The following is a 25,383-nucleotide window of genomic DNA, read 5'->3' as shown; positions in this document are numbered from 1 at the left end:
CACACTTATTGTTAATATTCAGCGTATGCACTTGTTTACTTATGGTTCCTTTTGTGTATCTTTGGTTACAAGCAAACGATCTATTGTGTGACTACAACTTTCTTTTCTCTGTCCAAGGACTTTCTTTCAGACATGGCGATGTGTGAGGTAGACCGATTCATTGACCGAGAACACCTTATTTTCCGTGAGAACACCTTAGCCACCAAAGCTATCGAAGAGTACCTCAAACTCATCGGACATAAGTACCTCAAGGATGCTTTAGGTGATAAGTTTTAGTTAATGTAGAGCTGTGCACAGGACAGCCCTGGAGATAGGATTTTTTTAAATCCTTTCTCCAGCAGAAACTTGAGTGCTGTCACATAAATTGTGAATGCCCTCAACCACTCCTGCAAAAATTGTGACCAAACTCATCAAATCACACATAAATTCAGACTGAAGTCAACCACTTCAAGAAAACCTGACCTGATTTAACCATACATGGAGATAGATTGACTAAACTTAAACACTTCCACAGAAACTGGGGCTAAATTTGACCACTCTGATAGAACATATGACAAAACCTGACCACATTGGCAGAAACTGGGACTAAACCCAACCAGTTCCCGGACTGCAGTGTCTATCAAAAGTGGTCCAATAAAGGAACAGTGGTTAAGGAACAGTGGTAAACCAGCGACAGGGTCATGGGCGGCCAAGGCTCATTGATGCATGTGGGGAGTGAAGGCCGGCCTATGTGGTCCAATCCAAAAGACGAGCTCCTGTAGCACAAACTGCTGAAGAATTTCATGGTGTTAATGCTCAATGGGTCAGGACCGTTTTGGCAGCAAAAGGGGACCAACACAATATTAGGCAGGTGGTCATAATGTTATGCCTAGTCAATTTGACATCACCTCCAAACAAACCTTTTCCTCTCTAGTATAAACTACGACCAATCCCGACCAGTTCCTATTACTCCCGATAGAATTGTCCCAGAACTAACCCACTAACTGAACTTGACCACTGCCCTATAAACTGTGGACAAACTTGTCCTCTGAAAACTCACTGCTTTCCACATACACTGTGACCAGACTTGACAACTCCCACAGAAACTGACCATGCCCACTCATGTCCACCACTGTTGTAGTGAATCAAGTTTATTTTGGCATGACTTAGAAACCAGTGAAATTTAGAATTTTATGAAATGATCTGGACGGAGTTCATTAAACAATTATTTACTGTTTACTATGACTAAGTGCAATCTGCCTTTCCCACTTGCATGAGAAGAAAAAAAATATCCCAAGCTTCCAACTCCTTGTTGTGATCCCAGTCCCGGTGTACAGCTCTGGCTTAAGGCCGTATTGATCTGATGTGCATTAACATGCAGTGAGGATCGTCTGGATTGATTAGTGTGTTGTGTCAGTTGTACAGAGCTGTTCTTTGTGTGCAGGTGACTTCATCCGAGCGCTGTATGAGTCAGAGGAGAACTGCGAGGTTGATCCCATGAGGACTCCACCTTCTGTTCTACTGGACCATCAGGCAAATCTTCGCATGTGTTGTGAGCTTGCACTCTGCAAAATCGTCAACTCACACTGGTAAATATTTGAAGTCGATGTCAGCAACATTATAATTCTGCAGACAAAATTTAGGTCTGGCAAAGTCTCAAATTGATTACAAGTTGTTTTAAAATAAATGTTCTGTATCTTCTAGTGTTTTTCCACGTGAGCTGAAGGAGGTCTTTGCGTCATGGCGAGTACGCTGTGCGGAGAGGGGAAGGGAGGACATTGCTGACCGCCTGATCAGTGGCTCCCTCTTCCTGCGCTTCCTTTGTCCGGCTGTTATGTCCCCATCATTATTCAACCTCACCCAGGAATACCCGGATGAGCAGACTTCACGCACACTCACCCTCATAGCCAAAGTGCTGCAGAACCTTGCTAACTTCTCCAAGTCAGTACAGAAGCTTTTTGTTTAATTGTGTGTATGTTGATAAGAATGTAGAGCATACAATATATGGTCAAAAGTATTGAGACACCTGACCTTTCCTGCCATATGTGGTTCTTCTTCAAACTGTTAGCACAAAGTTGGAGGGGCACAATTGTACAGGACGTCTTTGGATGCTGTATAAAAAATGTTGTGTTCACTTAAATTTGGAAACCCAAACCTGTTCCAGCATTGCAATGCTCCTGTGCACAAAGCCAGCTCCATCTGGTTTACATGGCTTGGAGAGGAAGATCTTGAGTAACCTGCTATAGAGCTCTGATCTCAACCTACACAAATCAACAAACACACAAATTCTAATCTTCCCAGGAGAATGGAGAGAATTATAAGAGCAAATTTTGGAGTAAATGTGGAATGCGATGCTAAAAAAGCACATACTGTACTTATCACCAGGTGTCTGCAAACTTTTGGCAATCTAGTGTATTTTCAATTCAATGATGTGTGTATTGATGGTTCTAAAGTGTCATGCTTTATTAGCATATGTTTGTTAAATCTGACAACATGCTCATATCATACATTTTGAATTTGTGGCATACCCTGTGGACATTGTGGCATGACCTTTTCCAAATTAAGAAAGTATTCTAAAATATTATTCATTTATTTTGTCTAGCTTTTATCAGTGATTTCTCAACACACGATTGTATTCTTCAGATTGGTACAAGGGTATGCAAACTTTTGCATTCAGGCGCTAAAGAAGTTATCTGATGAAGAAGATGATAGAAGAATAACTGATGTGCAGCTTTGTAAATGTTTCCCCTATTGGTTCTGGTATTCCCATAAGGTTTGGCAGTAAGGAGGAGTACATGTGCTTCATGAATGAGTTCTTAGAGATGGAGTGGGGCTCCATGCAGCAGTTCCTGTATGAGATCTCCAATCTAGACAGCATAAGTAATGCCGGGGCTTTTGAAGGATACATTGACCTGGGAAGAGAGCTTTCAGTCCTGCACAGCCTTCTGTGGGAGGTCATGGCTCAGCTGAGTAAGGTATGTGCAATCTGTTAAAAAAGCTTTCCCTCTTGTGCAGAGTTTAAACCCCCATGATGCCTTTGCCATCTGTGGGTGGAAGACAAGGAGAACAACTTCGTATGTGTTCTCTGGGTGGGTGGGATGGTGTACCCTTTTGTTCTTCTTGGTTGGTTTGATAAGGGAGAGTTGTCTGGCTTCAAAATATTGTCTGGCTTCAAACATTTTTGCTGCTTTTGATTGTTTTGGCATTTTTGTTGTATTTGGTTTGGTTCATATCTGTCTGTTCTGCTTAAAGGATGCCATTATCAAACTTGGACCATTACCCCGCCTCCTAAATGACATCAGCATGGCCCTTCGCAATCCTCACCTCCAAAGACAGCCCAGCCACCAGACAGACAGACAACCTCCGGAAAGGCAGACAGACCGGTTACTCTCTCGACCCAGCTTCAACAGGGGAATCTCCTCAGAATTTCAGAACCTCATGATGAGGGACCTTAACAGGTAACAACACAAATGGTCATGTTTACAGTCAGCTACACAAATACAATAGATACTGTATGTCAAGTGCCTTTAAGTAAAAAAAAAAAGATAATTTAGGGCAAAAGCAGTTGCCTTTCACTCTTTATTACAAAACCTGAGGAAATAAAGTTTAAAGCACATTGTTGTCAAGGACTAAAAATGAGTATTCTCTCAGACCAAAGATTTGTCTTGGTGTGGGCAAAATATTTCCAGAAGTCCTTACACATCAGCCTCTGATTCTCAAGAAACAGAGCTCACAGTGACACACAAAGTGGCACCATGTGGCCAAGAACAGGCACTATTCCCTGTTACAGTTTTGATTTTGATTGGTATGTCTAACGCTAAAGCTCCAGCTAAAGGTCTAAATGGAACAGGGTGTGAGAATAGAGATAATGCAACAAGTTTGGCTGGAAATAGTTCTCAGTCATTTGTAGGCAATTTCAATAAAGAACATCCAAACAGACTAAACTTTTGTATCAAATTCCTATCTGCGTTTTATGGACTGTCGATTGCAATGTAATGTAGAGTAAAAAGAAGAGACAATGTAGGAACATTTTTGACTGGGTAGTGGGGGGGGGGGGTGGCTTGACATTGGCTTTCGCTGGGACATTGCTTTATATTAGTGCTATATTCTAAAGCACCAACTATGCAGATGACGTCTGTGAAGAATGTACCTGAGGCACTGATTTAAACTAAATCCTGAGACCCAAAATAGAGCCTAAATAAGCATGGTGGTGGTGTACCATTTTAGTTATTCCTGCTTTAGCTTATTATTAAATGTCCCCTTCTGACAGAAGATTCATCCTAAACAGCACCCTCACTTACAACATGATGACAGAAATTAATTTAACAATTTGGCTTTCAGCTACACTTGTTGACTGCCAACCTTATAAACAGCTCTTAAAAGTAATTTAGTCTTGACCTCTCTACAGTTCCATAGATATCACTCGCTTGCCTTCCCCAACCTCTGCCATTTCCAGTGGTGTTCCTCCACCACGAACGGGAATGGGTGGCTATGTTGATCGGGATCATCCACATCGGGCCTCTTCTAAAGATGTGTTCTATGTCACTCGTCCCCCGCTGGCCCGGTCCAGTCCTGCGTACTGTACAAGCAGCTCAGATATCACCGACCCAGACGCAAAGGTAAGCTTGCAAGGTAAATATAGCTGAACTGAATGGCTGGAGAAGCAAAGCATACGATAATGGCCCATGTTAATGAGTAATGCTTTACTGTGGTGAAAAGCTGTTTGGTTCAAAATCTCATTTGAATGGCAGCTTGCTCGTCAGCACACCTTTCCCCCCCTCTCCATCTTTGCTGAGGGACTTTGGGTTCCTTTTGATCCGGTGGGAAGATGAAGCGCTACAGGCCTGCTTACTGCATGGTTCAAAATGCCACCCAAGCATGGCGAAAGAGGGCAACACGATGATGTGGGTGCTGTTAATACATACAAACGTGACTGTCTCTACATGTGGTGTGTCTTGGATTTTTGGATTTATCCGAATCAGAACTAGTTGCGCCAAAGTGTAGATAAATTCAGTTCAGATTTTGTAGCACACATTTAAAGGAGCACGTAACTTCCCCCACCCATAGGTTCTGACTGTTAATGAAAGTATTTCTATGATGGACCTCCAGGACTCAAGAATGAACAGCGTCTCTAACCTGCAGTCTGTGGGGGACATGCTCAACTCTCCCCAGGCCTCACTTGCTGGGTTCGGTGGCCTTGGTGGTGCTGGAGGAGGCCTCGGAGGTCAGCTGCGTGCAGGTGGAGGGCGGATGTCAGCCGGCTCGGGTGGTTCCAGCGTGTCCGGCGGCCTGCGACTAAGCCAGTTGAGCCAGATGGGGACCACCACTGATTCCTTGTCCCAGCAGCAGCAGCAGCAGGCTGCCGCACTCCGCTACCCACTCTCTTTCCAGAACCCACTGTTCCACATGGCCGCTGACGGACCTCAACTCCAGCGCCAGCATAGTCGTGCTCCGGTGCCTCCACCCCTCCTGCTGGCCCCGGAACCAGACTCCTCCCACCCTGCCTACTTGCCGCAGTTTGCCCGTGGCGCCTTCTCCCGTAGCGAAGACCTATCAACGCTTAGACCCGGACCGCACCTCGGCCAGCCCAGCATTGTCCACTCCCACAGCTACAGTGATGAATACAGCCGGGAAAATTACGCCAGAAGGCAACTCTCTATGCACATGCAGGTACAACTTCTTTTCTTTATTCTACAGAGAATATGATTTTCTTTTACTTAAAAATATTCAAGTGAACAAGTACACAATCCCAAATTTCACAAATAAACTAAAATATAAGAGCCAAACCCTTTCTTTCTATTGTGTCAGGATAACCTCCAGCAGCAGCAGATGATGGGCATGGCCTCACAAACAGGCACTTCTCATTCCTCACTTGCCTCGCCTCCCACTACTGTCCAGCCTGTCCGTCAGAGCTCCATGGCTCCGCCTCCCACACAGCGCATGAAGTCTCAAACCTCCCATCAGCTTTCTGTGAGCTCTGCCGTGGGTGCAACGCCTCCAAACAAGACGAGGCCTCAGAGTGGAAACTTGCTCCAGTCTCCTGAGTCAGGCTATGGGGGCAGGCAGCCGGGCCCACGGCAGCAGCTTTCTGTCAAGGACAACACCGCCCCTGGCCTTCCTCATCAGCACAGCTCCACCCGTGAGAGCCAGGGATCTCAGGGGTCTCAAGGGGGAACGCCACAGTCAACGCAGCAGTCACACAAGGAGCGGCAACACTCGCAGCAGCACCTACTCAAGCCTTCCATCAGCAAACAGGTGCTTAGCAGATTTACACAGAATGCATGGGGTATTGCATGGGGTATTGTCAAAATATTCATTAAAAGAAGAAAAAAGGAAAGGTGCTATTTGCTTGTCACAGGTACTACACAGTGAAATTCTTTCTTCGCATATCCCAGCAATGGGAAGCTGGGGGTCAGCCATGGTACAGCAGCCCTGAGGGTTAAGGGCCTTGCTCAAGGGCCCAAGAGTGGCAGTTTGGCAATACCGGGGCTTGAACTCCTGACCAGTAACCTAGAGCCCTAACCACTGAGCTACCACCTTCCATAAAGTTAATTATGGTAAAAATAGGGAATTATACCTGAGTGATTGTTAACCAGTTTCTATATAAAGTAAATTATTTTGATTGAGATTCATTATATTATGATGACAATTTGCTTATTCTGTACTTCAGGTCATTATCACTTCAGGTACATGCAGTTTCATTGTAGCATAAATGTTATCTTTTTGTATTATTAACTTGACTGTTAAAAGGGGGCTATAACAACAATGACAACTCACTAGGAACCAGCTTTTATTAATTATATTGCAATAACGAGTAGAAGAACGAGTATTTATTTGTATTCATACAATTAAATGTATTACAAATTTCCGATTCTGATTTCAGGGCTCGTCCCCTAATACTTTGAACCCGCCAACCCCTGCATCAGAAAGGACAGTGGCCTGGGTGTCTAACATGCCACACCTTTCTGCTGACATCGAGAGCTCACGCATTGAGAGAGAAGAGTTTAAGCTGAAGGAATACTCCAAAAGCATGGACGAGTCACGTTTAGACCGGGTAAGCTTCTTTCGCATCATTGCACCAAGAGTAAAATTTTAGCGTTCAATCATAAACAGTAAAAAAGTGACACTGAAACTAATGTACACCTGTGGACACCTGACCAAGAACTGACGACAGACAATTCCAGATTTATTTTTCCCTTTGATTATTTAATAATAAGCTCCAATCTTTTCGAATGGGTTTACACTAGATTTTGGAGTGTGGATGAGGGGATCAGTGTTTATTTAGCTACTGGCGCATTGGCGAGATCAGGCGCTGATGTTGGGATGTTGGGATGTTGGGATGTTGGGATGTTGGGATTTTGTTTTCAGTAATATAAAGCTATTCTCATTAAATAGATCATTGATGACTTTTACCAGGATTTTTATCTAAAGGGATTTGGATTTGTTGTTGTGCAAACTTTTGTAGATCATGGAGCTAAATAGCACGGGTAAAACTTTAGCTTTCTCAGGTACTTTATTTGGCTCTGTGTGACTGCAGATGCTTGCTAATGCTAACCTGTCAGCCTGCCATATGTATCAAGGCTATAGTTAGACATCAGGCTCCATCTGGCTGCAAGTTTATTTTTCCCAAGTGCCAAATCTACTGAGCTGAAACTGTTTGTCAAGTTTTGACCAATCTGAATTACAATGTGGAAAAAATCTGGTCTCGGATTGGTCAAAAGGTGTTGATTCATTTAAGCAGTAACTGTTTCAGAACAATAAAATTGTCATTGTTTATTTTCTTTTAATGGCATGAGAGAAAGAGAGAGAGAGAGAGAGAGAGAGAGAGAGAGAGAGAGAGAGAGAGAGAGAGAGAGAAAGAGAGAGAGAGAGATCACTGTGATGTGGTAGAAGTGCCTGGAAAAAATGCCTGGAAAAGGTGCTCAGACATTATGCTGTTCTGATAGTCACCTCTACAACAGATGGTGCTGTGGCTCATCTATGAATTATTTAAGCGACAGATGAATGAATTTAACCTGAACAGTCATTCGGAGTAAATTAACTTGAGGAGGAAACAGAAGGATGAGTTTATTCTTAAACCCACATCTCTGCCCCGAGCTGATGATTTAGTTATTGTGCTAATGAGCAGTCACTCATTCCACTTGAACATGAAGTGACGCGTGATTACAATAAACACCATCTGGAGAACATTTTTCCTATAGTTAGTACTTGAAAAAGTAAACTAAATAAGGTGCATCCGATCAAGGACTGCAGAGTTCCAGGACTTGTCCAAACTAATAAGTTTTCATTTAAAAACGCATATTTTTCTCTCCGCTTTGTCCTTTGGTCCACACTGAGACGCGCTTTCAGTCAGCGAAAACATAGCTTTTTAAAAAAGCTCTCCGGAGTGTGTAAATAAAAAAAAGCAGTCGCGTCGCAGTGTGAAACGGTGAAGAGCATGATGCATTTTTAATCATTGCCACAACGTTTTAAAGAACCGAAAAGTAAAGACACACCAAATGAAAAGCAGTCTCTTTCGATTTGCACAGTTCAGGGACCTAAACGTTTTCAGACATTTCAGTGTGTATGAGCATCTTTTGGGAAACGATTGAAAGTGTGGGGGGGCGAAGTGTTTGCAGATAAGAATGCCGTTTTTAAATTGATCCAGATCAGGGTCGCCTTAATGCTTATTTCCCTAAACTCAGAAAATTCAAAAACAATTCTTCTCATGTTTACATTATGAAAGATTCACTGAAATATATTTTTACCTCAGATTTACACCTTGAAAGTCTTGAAAGTAGTGTTGACTCGTGATAACGTATCTTTCAATATGCTAAATGTTAGAATCAAGTTATCTATCATTAGCTCTCAAGGATTAGCTAGCATAACCATAAGTATTTTAGCTGTTATAGTCCTCTATGATTCAGTAACTGGATTGAACTTTAGAATAACGTTAGAAACGCATTTGGCAGCCGCGCTAATCAGAGCGACTTTTCACATATGTCATTTATACATTTAAGTAGTTGTGGGTTAAAAGTCTTGCTCAAAGGCCCCGCAGTGGTTCGTTACCTGACTTTTCTAACACACTTGTGACTGAATGAATCTCCAAAACACTCTTCAAAATCTGGTGAAACATCTTCTTATAAGAGTGGTGGTTCCTAAGAGAGCGAAATGTGGAATGGGATGTTCAACATGAAGCAGATTCTCAAGTCTCGAACGGTTTGTTCATACAGTATATTATGTGTAAGACAAAATCAATCCAAATATCTAAAACTGCTTGTTCTATTCAATCGATGCAGGTCCGGGAGTACGAGGAGGAGATCCACTCTTTGAAGGAGCGTCTGATCATGTCCCACCGTAAGCTGGAGGAGTACGAGCGGAGACTAATCACTCAGGAGCAACAGACCAATAAGATCCTGCTGCAGTACCAGAGCCGGCTGGATGACAGCGAGAGGAGGCTGAGGCAACAGCAGATGGAGAAGGACTCCCAGATTAAAGGAATAATCGACAGGTAATAAAGAAATATGGATATGAGAGGTATTATTTTAGATAACATGGGTTAGTTAATTGCTTTGGATGAATAAAAAAATGGCACTAGTCATGTCCAAAGTGAGAAATAATTTACTTCCGAGAAATCTACGAAATTTTTGCGTAACTCGAGGGACGTGTGAAACTTTAGAGAAGATTCATTTAAGAAAAGCTTTAAAAGGTACATGTGTCTCTGGTTGTGGAATCGTTTGGAGCAGGTGTTAAAGCATTGTAAAAGTATTATAAATTTTATTATGTTGTATAAAAACACTTTATTTAAAGCAGTGGTGCCCAACCCCCGGGTCAATTGGTACCAGTGTTTTATTTTGGAAAATTCTCAGATTCTCTGCTCCACATCTGTCTATAACTCACTCTTGATGCATGTCATGATGCCTCGGTTACATGTCTTGGATAAATGGGGAGGGTTGCGTTAGGAAGGGCATCCAGCGTAAAAACATGCCAAATCAAACATACAGATGATCTGCTGTGTCGCCCCCTAATGGGAGAAGCCGAAAGAAGAAGAAGATGATGAATATGATATTTACATTTACATTTGCGGCATTTAGCAGACGCCCTTATCCAGAGCAACGTACAAAAGTTCCAATAATGTACATTATTGGAAATTATTTCCTATCTTTATTTCTCTGTATTTCTCTCTTTTTCTCCCACGTGAAGACTGATGGTGGTGGAGGACGAGCTGAGGGTTGGGGTAGCATCAGAGCACAAAGCCAGGATGTTTGCAGATCAGGTCAGTGCTCCTGTATTATTATCTTTTCTCTTTTGCTCTTCATGTCTTCTCTCTTACGAGGTTCTTCACCGCTGTGTCCAGTTTCGGTCTGCCATCTGTATGTCTGTTTTTTGCAAAGTATCTGTCTCTGTCTCGATTTTGCGCTACGTGTCTGTTCAGTTGCCTGACAATTAGACTTATTTGCATCCCCAGCAGTGGAACCCGTTACCTGGTTTGCATACGGGTCATGTCACGGCTGGATTCAGTGTGAACACTGTTGATTCATCTTCATGCCGTATATATGGGAATATTTTAGATGAGTTGCTGGAATCGCTTTGTGCAGTGTGCAGTGTGCAGCTTGAAGGGAAGAGTCTGATCAAACACTGTGGCTAACAATGAATTAAAGAAATTACACCTTTCTTTATTATTTATCTGCAGTATACAGTGTATTCTGGTCAAGGTTACGATGAATTCAGGCCTCATCCCTGGTTCCCCTGATCACTTGTCAGGAACTGGGAATAAACCCTTTCACACCTAGTGCCAATTTAGAGTCACTCATCCACTCGGTCATTGCCCATAAATTACATCTCCCACAATGCACTTTAATTTCGTGACCTGCAAATTGACAATAGAATGCAGTGTTTCTGCTTCAACATTTCACATGCGTATTTTTAATGAGCAGAGATTACAATCTACAATCTACTGCAATCGCAGCAGGAAATGTATTCTAAAGCTACAGCCAAAAATGTTTAATCTTAATAAACAATTTAGCCCTGGCTTAGACTGTGTTTTACATTTTGACCCCTTCAGTGATTGAGTTTGACACTTGACACAGCTTGTATAGAATAAGCACCAGTAGAATAAAATCACTTGAGGTATGAGAAACAGAGAATAGAAAGACGTAATACTAGTTTTAAATACAATGGAAACTCCTAAAAGAATATTTTCCATTTTCCAATTGCCCAGAAACTGAAAACCTTTTAACTCTGTCACTGACTAGCCTTTTTGTGACTCCTTTTTACTCTCTCTCTCTCTTTACAGACCAAGTATCAGGCAGTTTGATTACTTGCTCCGTGTGATTTTTTTTCTTAGTTGCAGTTCCAATGCCTGACCGCTAGGCAATTATAACTCTACATGAGCACACTTCTCTACACCTGTGCAACATCTGAAATAATAAGCAAATCAAAGGAACATTATCTATTAGGTACAATATGAAATAAGCATCTGCCAAAATCCACCATGCCTGTCGCTATTATAATTATATTTATGGTATTTGGCAGAAGCCCTTATCCAGAGCAACTTAAAAAAAAAATTCTCATTCATACAAATGAGCAGCTATGGGCTTCAGTGCCGTGGTCAGGGACCTAGGACACGCAATTTGGTGTGTTTCGGATTTGAAATCCTGACCTTCAAATCCAAAGTCCAATGCCTTATCCACTAAGCTCCCAACTCCGACTCAGACTGACTTGATATTGTTAGCCACATAAGTGTTCAGCCTCACTTTCCACTTCAGTGAGCTGTATTCAGGGCAAACTTTACTGCTTTTAAACTGTCAACAGTCTGTGAATGTGTTTCTGAGCTTGTCCAGTCATCTGCTAATACGTAAACCACCATCGTCCACCAATACAGTGCGAAGCTTCTCATGTACATACGCTCCTCATGTCCATTGATAACCTTTTAAAGCATATTTTATTAGTCTGAAAGGAAACTGATCTGCTTGACTTGAAGCCAAGAACTGGTCCTGTTCACAAAACCAGACTTCTTAATTGGTTGGTTATGTCAAAATAAAACACCTGGTATAGTTGTGTGATCAAATCCGAATGAAGATTCAAAGAATACAATTTGTAGCCTATTCTGTAAGACAGACGCAGAAAGAACAGGAATAAACAACTTGTTTTGTGGGAAATAATGACGTCTAGTGCTCCTGCTGTTTTACCATTAAGCAGGAAATCTTTTCCACCAAAGCAAAGGATTAGCTGCTGCAAAAGCTTTTCGATTGTTAAAAGGGGAAAGAAGGCAGGCAGTGAACTTAGCCAGAGGTAGAGGAAGACCTGAAGAACCATCATGATAAAAAAAATAAAAATAATAAAAAAAAAATAATAATAATAATAATCGATACTTGAATCGGTAGCTGCAGTCCTAATGTAATGTAATAATCCAGTCCATCTCCTCCACTGCCAGTAACAAACCTCCATCTCAGGCATCATGAAAGCAGAAGCAGGAAGATAAACCAACATCAGAGTTGAAACAAAACTCGGACCCCTATTTTCAAGAGGACCAGGGATCAAATCTCTGGACCACTCTCAGTAACAAAAACAGCCTTCACACTTCACGCAAAAATGAAACAATGTGTAAAATTTGAACTGAGCTTCAGGGTATTTCTCAACAGAACACAACCTTAAACACCACAAGCGCTTCCATCCTCATTTCCATAAACACGTTACCGAACTCAGCAATTTTTCTCTGCATGTTCCCACGCTAGGTTTTAAACAGTAGCTATGTGAATGAAAGTGAACATGTGGCTGAATCGTGTGCTGGCTTTTTTTTTTTTATGATGTTTATGCTTGTGAAAGCAATATCAAAGTACCATTACGACAAACAGTGTATGTTTCTTACAGCCCTTGCTGATTCCATGCATATTTTCTTAACCACAATTCCCTTCTTCATGCTTTTTATGGTTATATCTGATCGTGATTGACTATTCTATATTCCTGGACTACCTCTGCAGGACTGGCATGATCGAGTGCATGGTCTGTAAGCGTGTAGCATGGCCTTTTTTAATTATGTTTAAGTCTGTAGAGATCAGTATAATCCTTATTAAAATGATTTAGTTTGACCTTTTACAGCATGTTGGCTACTAAAGAATGAGTATTTTTAATAAACATATGTTCCTTTTTTTTCCTACAGATGTTTTACTCTGTATTTTTGTGTTTGTGTGTGCCATTTTTGTGTCAGTTATCAAAGACTTGGTGTGTGTGTGTATATATGTGGAGTGTATATATGTGTGTGTGTGTGTGTGTGTGTGTATTTATGTGTTTGTAAGTACGTACAGTATGTATGTGTGTGAAGTCAAACTGGGAAGCAATTTACTTACATCTTCTACGTCCTTCTCCTTACTCTATTCACAAGTAAACCCTTACACACTTACCATCACAACACACACACACACACACACACACACACACACATACACACACACACACACACACACACACACACACACACACACACACACACACACACTCTACTTTTTCTGTCTTTCTATCTCACTCTCTGACTCACCTCTCCTCGTGTTGATGAGATACGGTGATTTCTCTTAGGGGAGGCGGCAATCCATCCTAGTGCAGCCCCGTCTCGCACCCGTCCCTCCTCGAATGCACAGGTAATGAAGCAGCTGAGTGTGAGCCACCCATCACCCACCCACCCTTCCAACCAAGCAACCAACCAACTACTCAACCAACCATGCCTGACCTGTGTGTGTTGTGTGCTGGTGTGTGCTGGTGTGCTGGTGTGTGTGTGTGTGTGTGTGTGTGTGTGGTGTGTGCTGTATTTGTCTTTACACACCAGTGTGCATTCACTAAAAGATGTTATTACTAAATTATACATATCTAACTCAATAATTCAGTAACTCCACTAATATTCCACAAAATAAAATCTCTTAAATTTGGTTTTTCCACCAAATGTAAGATTTCCATACAATCTCATAGCGAGCCTTATTTGATTCAGTGCTAACTATTTTACTGCTATGAACAGTATAAACATTTGCTTTACAGCGAAAACTCTGACATCAGCGCTGAACGCTCACGTCTCCCATCCCATTCCATGCAGCTGCTCTCTGTCTTTGGGGGCAAGACTGCTGTTTCTAAATGTTTTTTTCATTCGTGAGGTGCATTTCTGTCATCATCACAATGGCATGCACTTATGCTCTTTTTTCTTATTCTTACGGATGACACATGCCACACACTCTTTATGCTCATATTCAGATCTGATGATATACATAGCGGTGGTGGAAAGAGTGCGAAGCGCTGTACACTCTATGTTTTTTATCGTTTAACCCAAAGTAAATGTTGATGTTAGCGTTTAAGTTCAAAGAATGTATTTTTGGTCAGGAGAGGTGTGATTGTAGGAAGGGATTCCGTTAGATTACATTAAAAGATATTGATGGTCTATTACTACTGGCTGGCTCGCTGAAATTTATAGATGATGGTCAGAACAAAGGTAGAGAATGGCGAGTAAAAACAAATATATTAAATGTTCTGCTTGATATGCAATCAAATCATCTCCTCTAATTCAGCAAAAATCGGATTGTTAACACCGTTTTCCTGGCTGGCTCGCCAAATCTTACAGTGTCAATCTGTTTGCCTAAAGATAAAGATGCTACAAAATTTGTTGTGTTAGAGCAAATTAATTGGAAAAGGGGCAGAGTTAGACTAAAATTACTGAGAGTCCGGTGGTAAAAACTATCTGGTTCACCTAATTTACATTATGTACAAGGGCCCTATTTTCAATACAGACTGTAACCTGGTCAAAAGATGGGTAGTCATAAAAAGGGGTGGGGTTTATATAAATATATTATACACATCATCAGTGATGTTTCCTGGAGTCATCGTCCAGGCGACCCAGCTGGGGTTGATCAGACCCCTGCCTGTGTCCGAGCAGCGATTGCCCACAGTTCTGCCCTCTTAATTCAAAGCCCACCTCAGAGAAAGGGGCTTTCTCTGTAGCTTCAGTTGCGGTTCTAATCATCTTTCTTTTTGCCCCCCAACTGATACCTAGTAGCATTTATTGGAGTAAATAAATGAATAAATAACTGTCTGGATCACTTTTTTTTTAACCATCAGTAAAGGTGATTTCCTAACATGATTTCCTATTTATGGTTTCTAACTGCCTTATTAATTGACTTTGGACTGTAGGTCACTTAAACAACCCTAATATATAAAAAAAAAACTGATACATCATCAGCACATAGTCTATCACTGGCTTCATTCAACATTCTGGCTTCACTTCAAGAAGTTTATATAGATATTCATATGTATTTTTATAAATATTTAATAATAAATACATTTATTTTCAAAAGCAACATGAGAGTGACAGGAAATGGGAAGTCCCACACATGTCCTCTTCTTACAGTGTTATGTGGAGTCAAGATTTTTCAGACACTCATTAAAAAGCAGCTCTGCCCCGATGCCTACTTGGCCAGGTTGCAACTGTAAAGAAGATAAGTTGGTTTTAAGTTTATAAGTGGATCCTTGAGTGTTCTTCTGCCTTTAAATGTTCGCAGGTGCCTTTATTTTGGATCGGTCTTACCTCTGCACCACATATCTTTAATTAATTACATGATTGTGCTCGCCTGTTCTGTGTTATTGTTTCCTTGGGGTTTTTGATGTTATTATGGATCCTGCTTCTTTGACGCTTCCTGTTTATTAATGGCCCAAATTCTGCAGAACAACTACTGATGAAACTAATATTTTTTTGCTGGTTTAACAACACGTGACTGGAATGTAGAAAGAAAAACTGACTTTCCACCACTGCTACACACACACACACACACACACACACACACACACACACACACACACACACACACACACACACACACACACACACACACAGGGCATGTGCTATGGTTCAGGGTGGGAAAAGGTTTCATTACTATGCCGTCATCTACTTCACCACTGCTCTCTGAACTAGATGATGGAAATTCTGGGAAATCTCCGTATCGTCTCAATCCTGCCTGGACCGGGTCGATAATGTGCACTGCGTGCATGCAAGTGTGTGAGTGTATGTGTGTGTTGCTGTTCGTGTTTGTACAGCTTGTGTGTTTGTTGTTCGGTGGTTCAGGCGACTATGTGCTGGTGGAAGTACTGTGACTGTTGCTTCGCTTTGAATTGAAGAGGAAATGGGAGTTTTTCAAAGTATGGGAATGAATGTAAAATCGGGTACACCGTCGGTTTGTGTGGGTTTTTTTTGTGTAAATGTTTGTAAAAATGCAAGTTTTATTAGCCATTGTTATACGTTAACTTCTTGTTACAATATACAGCGATTTTGCTTCTAACTAGCATGGAAGCTCCAGCTCGCCACAGGAGATGTCATCTGTGGACTCTTCAGCCACAATTTGTCCAAAGTTAATGACCCTTGTATGAGCTGTAATTAGGATCCTAGTTGATGACTAATCGAGCTCTGACAGAGATACATTCCTTCACTCCTGTTGTCCTCATCAACCAGTGTCTCTTTGTCGTTAGTGTCGCCCATAGTCCCTGCGCTTAGGCTCATGTGTAATTTCCTCAATTCCTTCCATTCTCAAAGTATCATGTCAAAGGTTCTGATTGAGAAGAGAAAAACAAATTGTTTATTTTGTCATTTACAAATGATAAATGGCATCAGCGCTGCACTTACATTCAGACTGGGTTATGTTAGCAACACCTGCCTCTTGCTAATGTAATAGTCTGAAATGGAGCATCAATTATTTTCAATCGTGTATATGAAAAAAAAAAAAATCCTGCCATGATGTTGAAGTTTAGAGTTCAATTCAAAACGAATCACCATTCCATTTTTTAAAAGTGAGTATGTGCTTATCTGAAAACGCCGAGCCGCATAACGAGTACATGCTCGTCCAAACAATGTAAACACTCAAGGCATCATCCTTCATCCTGCGATAAACATGAATAAGTATGCGGACCATCCTGTGCACCATGCAGCCGAGTATTTCCATGCTTATGACATGTTTATCTCCTGTAATAAAACACATTTATAAACTTTTTTTTTTTTTTTTAGATTGAAAATGATTGTAGTGTTAACTAAGTTGTTTCCTCCCTTACTGCCGTAATCCAGACCTCACTGAAAAGGACCAAACTTGATGACACGCTCACTAAACCTGTTTTATATATTAAATGAACTCTGGTTTGGGCTTCACCTGTGTAGGTAAGACTAGAGGATAAGGCCAAAAACAATGTCTATGTTAACTTTTGTTGACTGAACTATTAACGACAGATTTGTAACACTCGCGACGGAATGGTTAGACTCTCATGATTAGGCTTGTGCGATGTAAAGATTAACTTCTCTCTGGACTCAACATTAAAGTAATGTCTGAATTTCACATTGTCGAATTATAAGGTAAAAATATCACAAAGTCTCAAAGACATATTGTTTGTGATTTCTAAATGGACTAAATTGAAAACATACTGTGGTTTGTCTAAAAAAAAAAAAAAAAAAAAATGTATATATATAATTTTAATTTTTTTTATCTAATCTCAAATCTTAACCTTACTGCAGAGCTGTAAATATATCACCCTTACACTCTTGCCCTACTTTTCTTACACCTGAAATGGCCTAAATTTTTTTGTTGTGAACAGGGTAAGAAAAAAACAATATCTCACAAGCCTAGACATGATATATAGTTTATTACTTCATAGAAACCTTCCAAAAAAACACAGCAACTCTTTTGTGTTTTACTTTTATTATAAAAGGTTCCTTAGTTCTAGTTTATAATATATAGAGACATATTGTGGTGCAATATTGTCATGAAAAACTTTTCATTTGGACATTTGAACTGAAAAATCTAAATGATTACTTAAACAGTATTCTCTCAGTTACAGTGATGTCCATAGGTCTGAGTCCACTATAGAGAAACAGAACAGTCCAGGAACTCCCATACTGAAATTGCATATCCTTTTTACATTGGATATGCATTGGCATATATTTAAAGATAACCTATATAGATAAAAGTTTGTGAAAACCTGACCATATGTTTGGTATGTGCTTTTGAAGATCTCATTCCACATTTGCTCCCCATTTGCAGGAAAAATGACCTCCACTCTCTTGGAAAATCTCCTTGTGGACTTTTGTGGAAATTCATTCAGCCACAGGGGTGTTATTAAAGTCAGGCCACTCAAGATCTTACAAAGGGACATGGTTTATATTGTAACAGGTTTGGTCCGTTAGTTCAAGGGTAAAAGGAAAATAGAATGCTACCACATTTAAAGACATGTGGTACCATTTTGTGCCTTCAAAAGCTGACTAAAAAAGTCCCTTTTATATACCTTTCATAATTATATATATATATAGTGTAGATCAAGAATCTAAAAGAAAGTTTAACCCAAAAAAGTGAAACTAGTAAAACCTACAGGATTCAAACCAGTCTCGAAACTAATGTATTAGATTAATGAGACTAATCACAAGACACCACTTGAAGTCAGATAATAGATAATAGATTATATAAACTAATTGAATTCCTGTCTGGCTCACCGATTAATATCATCAAGTCAGCTATTAAAGAGGACCAAATAAGTATCAGACTGTTCCTTCTAGTTTGGATGCTTTTAAGTAACATTTAGAAAGGCCCTTTCACAACTCCTAAATGGAAAGAAACAAAAGCAAACAGGAGAGATGGTAATATAATAGAGTTGAATTGGTATCTCACAATTATTCTCTTCCACATAGCAGATCTCCCATCTACAAACTGCAACATCAATTAAAAAGAATACAGGCCCACAGTCTACATCATTTGAAATGCAGAGAGGCTTTCTATAATTAGCATCTAACCCTAAGACTTAAGTTCTTTCAGCTCAAAATTGGTAGTCTCACTCCTGGCTGGCTCACCAGTCTTTTTTCAGGGCACCATGTAATAATATTGTGACCAACTAGTATAACTAGTCTATTACATGTTAGGAATGTGTGCCAGTATCAGCTTCGACCAAAGCACAGAGATCAGTGCATCACTAATTATATTAGTTTACCACAGCAATGTGATGAAACCAGTTCTTATTAGTGGACTCAAGGTTTTGGACACTAGTGTTTATTATGCTCGAATAAGTTGAGTCAGTTGTATTTCAGAGGCTATAAAGCCATATATAAGAACGAGTACATTTAATTTTTTATTATTTTTTTTTACTAACGATTTGGTACGTACATTTTTTCTTACTAATGTGTTCTGCCACTCCCATCCCCACTTAGCAAAATCATCAACATTGGTTTTTCTTCGAATTCAAACGAATTTTTAGACAAATCTAGCGTTTTTAAATTTTCTCTGAGGTTTTAATTTTCCTTTCATTCGTCTTAGTCTAGTGTTTATAGCATCGCATGACGTTCCTGTCTCGTCTGCAACATCGGGAGCGGAGGGGAGTGGAACCGCTCGACTGACCTTGTATATCAATCAACCCCAGATTTTTAATCCCTCCCTCATTCCTCTCTTTCTTTCTCTCTATTTCTTGCTCTCTTTCCTTCTCTCTCTTTCTATGTGCCTTTTCATTTCTCCCTTCTGGAGCATTTTTATGGATGTTTCCCATACCTCGGCCGTGTAACTCATTCTCCTCTTTTTTCCCTTCCTGCTACTTCTCCCATCCCTTGTGACCTTATCTGTCCATCCATCCTTTCCTCTTTCTTTTATCTCCTTTGATTCTAAACCTTTGTGCCATTGTATCCTACTCCCCCCACCCCCATTTCCCCCTCTGTGTTATGTTTCCTTCATCCACCTTTTGTCCTTCAAATGCTCCTCGTGTCCTTTCTTTTCTCTATTTTCTCTCCCTCCCTTCCCCCCTTCTTTCTTTCTCTTTGTCTTGCTAGGAAGAGCAGCTTCCCTCCCTGGGTTCTCCAGACCCCGGTGTGAGTGTTGGCGGAGGAGAAATGAGCACCGCTCCTGCCTTTGGAGTCTCTCCCTCGGACATCTCCTCCGACAACCCGCCCCAGAACGGAAGCCCGCCCCCCAAAGTAGCTTCTCCCACCCAATCCCCACTTCATGCACACCTCAGCCGGAACGGAGAGATGCGTGCCAACCAAAAAGCCTCTATGGCAAACGGGACCACAACAACATCAAACATTGGAAGCGGATTAGAAGGAGGGGGAGCAGGTCTCTAATACGCCAAATCAAATGAAGAACAATAACATCCCTTACTTCTGCCCTTTTTCATTGTTTTTTTTTCCCTGCATGAGGCACATCTTTATTGGGAGGCACTCATCCTTACACCATCCACACCAAACTACTAAAAGGGCTCTCTGGTGGATGGATCTCATGTTTCCTTTTGACTGAAAAATACGCGACTTTTCCACCATATATTTCGCTGGAATGACATCGTAGTCCATCAGTGGTGTCCAGTGAACCAAATGTGGGTGATTTCTTGTGGATGATTTCCTGAATTCCTGAATTTTAGGGGTTTTTTTAACAATCAGCTGGGTCACTGACCTTCTGAGTGCTGTGTGAAATAAAAAGACATATAATTCTCTAATTCTAAAAAACAACAACAAGTGGGTAAAAGGTCTAAACCTGTTCAGAAAACGCCGGTTTTTCAAGGCCTTCTGAAGCAGATACGCTCGTGTTGTCATGTCGTCTGGCTTCCTTAGTGCCTTCTCTGCATTCCTTCAACAGGGTTTTCAAAAACAAGCAACAGAATTACGATCTCAACAACGCGTTTTCATTCCACCTCTCGCATCTCATTCACTTTAAAGTGACTCAGACGACGTTGTGATCTGGTACAGGGAAACGTTTCTTTTTTTGTTTTCTTTCAAAAGCAGAAGAAATGGTTTCTTTCTTTTTTTTTTCTTCTTTTTTTTTACTTTAACGTCACGCACAACAAGAAGTGCTCTCGGTCTCGGAAATGTAAAAACGAACGGATGCTGCCTCAGTAGACTTGCTGGACTTGTGCAATGTTTTTCTCTTCTCAATCTCAGAACCTGTGTGTGATCAACTGGTGCTATAGATTAAGAAAAAAAACACAACAACGATTTTTCAGATGTTCCTGTCTCATAGCACTGCCTCACATTAACCCCATCATCCCACCACTTCCTTTCACTCCCAACACCTCGGGGTCCATTTGTCTTTCCATGATGTTTGTACCTACTCTGAATGTTCATGGTGTTGTGACTGCAGCATGAGTTGGTCCCTATCAGGTTGTCTTCAAACCAAAATACCACAGCAGGCCATTACCAGAGAAACCGTTCAGAGTCTCTGTGTGTATATTTGTGTGCATTTTACAGTATGTTTATTACTAATTATTCTCACTGGTGTAGGGATCGAAATACAGAACTAATAAGCCATGTCACAGCTATGTTTCTATGTAGTTTAAAGTTCATAAGGCTTATTTTTAAGTATCTCAAATTATAGGAAACATTTTAGCTACAAGTATACAGAGATGCAACGACAAAAATTGTATCAGGACTAAAGTAAATGTTAGCATAAAAAACATTAATATGACAATGGACGAGAATGCTGAGAAAACAAACATCTGGTGAAACAGCTATATTCCAATAAGTTAGATTTATTGGAGCCGAGCTCCGCCTTCTCAATTTCTATTGGTTCACAAGACCGAGGCTTGAGAATTCACGAGTCGGATTTCATTTAAATAAAGTCTGGGATGCTCAGTTCCTTCCTTATGACTTAATTTGTATCCCTTCTAAGCCCTAGCTACAAACCTAGTTAGAGACTAGCAATGATTTTACTGTGAACCGTAAATATTGGCACCTCCGCTTACCGTGCAAAATCGTTTGACAATCCACACATCTACAAATATCTCTGCCTTATAAGCTTATAAACTGTACAAAATCACGTCACGTGTCGGCAGATTTCGTTCAAGTCCGTGTCCATTTTTGTTCATGTTTTCATGATAAAACTGTCCTAGTGTCATAATCATGACAAGACCTGGCTAATCCAATGCAGCAGGCTTTCAAAAGTCTTTTCTAACTCGTTATGTTGAAAGCTTAAAGGCCTTATAGGACTCGAGTTAGTGATGATTGTAAAAAAATAATAATATTGTGATAATAATAATTAGAGGCACAGGCTGTAAGAAGAATATGGGTTTACAATGAGAAACATTACAATATTTACTGTAATTCTAATCAAGTCTAGAGAAGAGCATGGACTGATTCACTTTGGTTTCCCCGAAAAACTTTTACTTTATGGCATTAATATAGGCATTTTTTAATTTCAGTAATAATAATAATAATAATGAGAATAATGATAAAGGGCATCCTTAAAAACATGGTTGAAGGTCTACAGGGTCTCTGGTCGGTGATATACCTCAGCCACAGGAATAAGAGACTCAGGTAAACATTTTCTTCAAGGCCCACCACAGAGTAGTCGGTCCATCTCTTCTCTGAGAAGTAGCACTGATTTCTTCGAACTTCTGCATCCCCACTCTTTTCGCCACTATTTTTTTTCTTTGTATCCCGTCTCTCTCCCACCAGCCAATCGCACAGCTTTGTGGAGGACAATCTGGAATCTAATTGGACGTCTCAGCTAGGACCGTCCTCGGGATGGCGCGGCTTTAACACCAGGGCACTGTCTCGCGACTCGCTCGCTTGACAGAGAGGAAACTGAGGCTCTGAAACTCTAAGAGCCCCAGGTGACCCAAAGAGAACATAGGTACCCCCACCACCACCAACCACCACTACTTCCGTCTGTCTTTTTCCTTCTGCTCTTTCTTAGACTTTGTAGGACAGCTTTTGACACAAAAACGGGCGAGGATGGTTTCGGGCGTGTGTTCCGTGGAAACCCGTCACCTGTTTAAACGTCTGAGCAATTCTTTTACACAAATCTCCAAAAAGACGACGTGGACTTCTTCTGGTCCCGCAGGTGAAGGAGATGTTTCTGTGGGTGTTTCAAAAAGGTGCTTTTCTTCTAAAGACATGACATCCACCGATTCATTCATCACGGCTCTGCCTCTCTTTTTCTCTCCTTTTCTCTCCTTTTCTTTCCTTTTCTCTCTCTCTCTTTCTCTTTCTCTCTCTGTTCATTCGAGGTATTTAAATATGCACACGAATACGTCATGGCCAAACGAACCCATTGTAAGGCATGAACGGAGAACGCACGTTTTTGTTTGTTTGTTTGTTTGTTTGTTTGTTTATTTATTTACGGATTGAATCATGCCTCGTTATCGGTTCAGACTTTTTGACGGGAACGCAAAAATTTGAGAAATTAGTTTATTTGGACTTTGTTTCTTTTTTTTTTTTTTTTTACCTGCTCCCCCGACTTCCACTCTTCCTCCCACCCCACTATGATCCGCCTCCGAAAAAAAAAAGAAGCAGACGGATTATTTATTTATTTGTTTGTTTATGGAATTACAAACCTTAAACCGATTTCCCGGATGAGGAAACATTTTCGTTTCTTCTACATCTCCACAGTTGTCAAAGGTTCACTGGATTTTGAGATAACTTGAACTTCTGGACTTCGAGGCTGAGCAGCCTGAACTTTTTCTTTCTTTCTTTTTTTTTTTTTTTTTTAAGAATTGCAGATATGTATTTGCAGTTGAAATAATGTTGTGTAGTGGGTGAATGTGTGTATATACAGTGTGTGTACAGTGTTTGTGTATATACTGATGTATGGGTATATATTATATGGATGTGTACATACAATTTGTTTATATATGCATTGTACAGAATGTATTTTGTCCGAGAGGAGGAAAATTTACTTTCTTTCTTTTTTTTTTTTTTTGGGGGAGAAAAAAATATGTGGCAGTTTCGAGGCACGTGTCTCTGGAAGCACTTTTTTGCACAGACTTAACATACGGAGTCTGAGACGTATGATGCATCACCATTACGCTGCCACACACCTCGAGCTTGCACCCATTTTCTCATTGACTGGGGCATTTTGTAATAGTTTCTAGGTGACAAAGCAATGTTTGTATATATCTATATATTATCTATATACAGAATATAACAGTATTTCTCATTAATTTTCATCTTCATCGCTGGTGATTCTTACAGCTGGGTGTTTTCAGTGCTCCAGTGTATGCGTGTGTGTGTGTGTGTGTGTGTGTGTGTGTGTGTGTGTGTGTGTGTGTGTGTGTGTGTGTGTATAAGCTCGCCTTGAGCTGAAGACAAGTCCGTTTATAAGGTCAAACCCCTCGAGATATTTACCGTCCCAGTTTTATTCTATTGACCTTTTTTTTACACCCAACACCTCCCCCCACCTTCCCCTTCTTTTTCTTGTTTTTTCTAAAATATTTAATTTTCTCTTTAATCCCTTGGAAATGGATGGAGATCCCATGATGTGCCTCCCTCTGCTAAAACCTTCATTTGACCTTTGTCAGCCATAAGAAAAATCATATCCATTCTCCTTCTACAAGCCATAAGCTTTCCCCACCCCCACCCCCCTAAAAAAAATCTTTTTTGAAAAAGGGCAGACATTTGGGGATTTAATTCTCTCTCTTCTTTTTTTTTTTTTTTTTTGTATATATATAAATATATATATACATATATTAATGGAAAGAGTGATCCATTTGGAGTGTTGCTAATGTTTATGGATTTGTTATGAATGTTGATATTCTGGTTATCGAATTGTAATTATTATTATTATTAATTATTATTATTATTATTAATGTAATAATGATTGGGATTGCTATTCTCATCCTTTAGTTTATTTAATGCTGTCGAAAATGATGCGTTCATTTCCATTTATTATTATTATGATTATTTATTTTATTTATTTGAGTTTTTTTTGACTAAGCAGGTATTTATATTTTGGGGTGGGTGAAGCATAGAGATGAAATTAATAAGATGAATAAAAATAAATTCTTATAACGTGATGTGAAGGTGTCTGTGTTGCCTTCTATCTATCTATCTATCTATCTATCTATCTATCTATCTATCTATCTATCTATCTGTCTATCTGTCTATCTATCTATCTATCTATCTATCTATCTATCTATCTATCTATCTATATGACATGAATAATCTTGTAGATTCTTTTGAACGTTTCTCACACCTGCCTTTAGAGTCGCATCACTCAGTATTTTTGCCAATAAGTGCAAAACTGTATTATTTCTCATTACGAATGCAGTTTAGTTTTTTATAATTATACTAAACACACATGTGCTCTGCAGATTGTCACTGGAACTTGTGATGATTTTTGTTGTATCCTGAGTTGCATAATGAATTGCACATTCAATTACAGGATTGATGGAGAACCCAGGAGGAGCTCAGGAACATCAGACTTATAAGGCTAATAGGCTTATACCCACAGCCAATCGTTATTTATTTGCATTTCCTTTTCTTTTTCTTTTTTCCTGATTTGACATTATTGGTGCAAAGAAAGAAAAATATTACACAATGTTTCAATGTTGTTTTTCTTTTTTTCACCATCTGGGCATTCGAAATCATCTTCACCAAATGAATAAATAAATAATTAAAAAAAAAAACTTCTTATTGATGTTTATCGATAGAAAGAATGCAAACTTTTGTAC

General features: G+C 40.1%; 1 protein-coding gene across 11 annotated transcripts in view; it reads left to right on the top strand.

Moving 5' to 3' along the window:
• Positions 1–25,278, top strand: part of syngap1b (synaptic Ras GTPase activating protein 1b) — an 83,923-nt gene extending 58,645 nt beyond the window's left edge. For 2 of the 11 annotated variants that reach the window (XM_083529678.1, XM_083529682.1), the window contains 12 exons: positions 118–262; positions 1,424–1,568; positions 1,684–1,920; positions 2,753–2,954; positions 3,232–3,437; positions 4,436–4,598; positions 5,152–5,649; positions 5,788–6,234; positions 6,863–7,033; positions 9,258–9,469; positions 10,162–10,234; positions 19,775–21,351. In XM_083529678.1, coding sequence (XP_083385804.1) covers positions 118–262; positions 1,424–1,568; positions 1,684–1,920; positions 2,753–2,954; positions 3,232–3,437; positions 4,436–4,598; positions 5,152–5,649; positions 5,788–6,234; positions 6,863–7,033; positions 9,258–9,469; positions 10,162–10,234; positions 19,775–20,065 — 2,790 coding nt within the window. In that variant the 3' untranslated portion in view covers positions 20,066–21,351. Of the gene's footprint in view, positions 1–117; positions 263–1,423; positions 1,569–1,683; positions 1,921–2,752; positions 2,955–3,231; positions 3,438–4,387; positions 4,599–5,088; positions 5,650–5,787; positions 6,235–6,862; positions 7,034–9,257; positions 9,470–10,161; positions 10,235–13,533; positions 13,596–19,475; positions 21,352–22,387 lie in introns of those variants that run through there. The other 9 variants (XM_083529676.1, XM_083529681.1, XM_083529672.1 and 6 more) reach the window with 7 other exon arrangements.
• The last annotated feature ends 105 nt before the right edge of the window (positions 25,279–25,383 follow it).

The sequence above is a fragment of the Silurus aristotelis genome, assembly GCF_946808225.1.
Source record: "Silurus aristotelis genome assembly, chromosome: 25".
Classification (NCBI taxonomy): domain Eukaryota; kingdom Metazoa; phylum Chordata; class Actinopteri; order Siluriformes; family Siluridae; genus Silurus; species Silurus aristotelis.
Note: the sequence above shows the minus strand (reverse complement) of the source record. Positions and strands in the feature narration are given on the sequence as shown.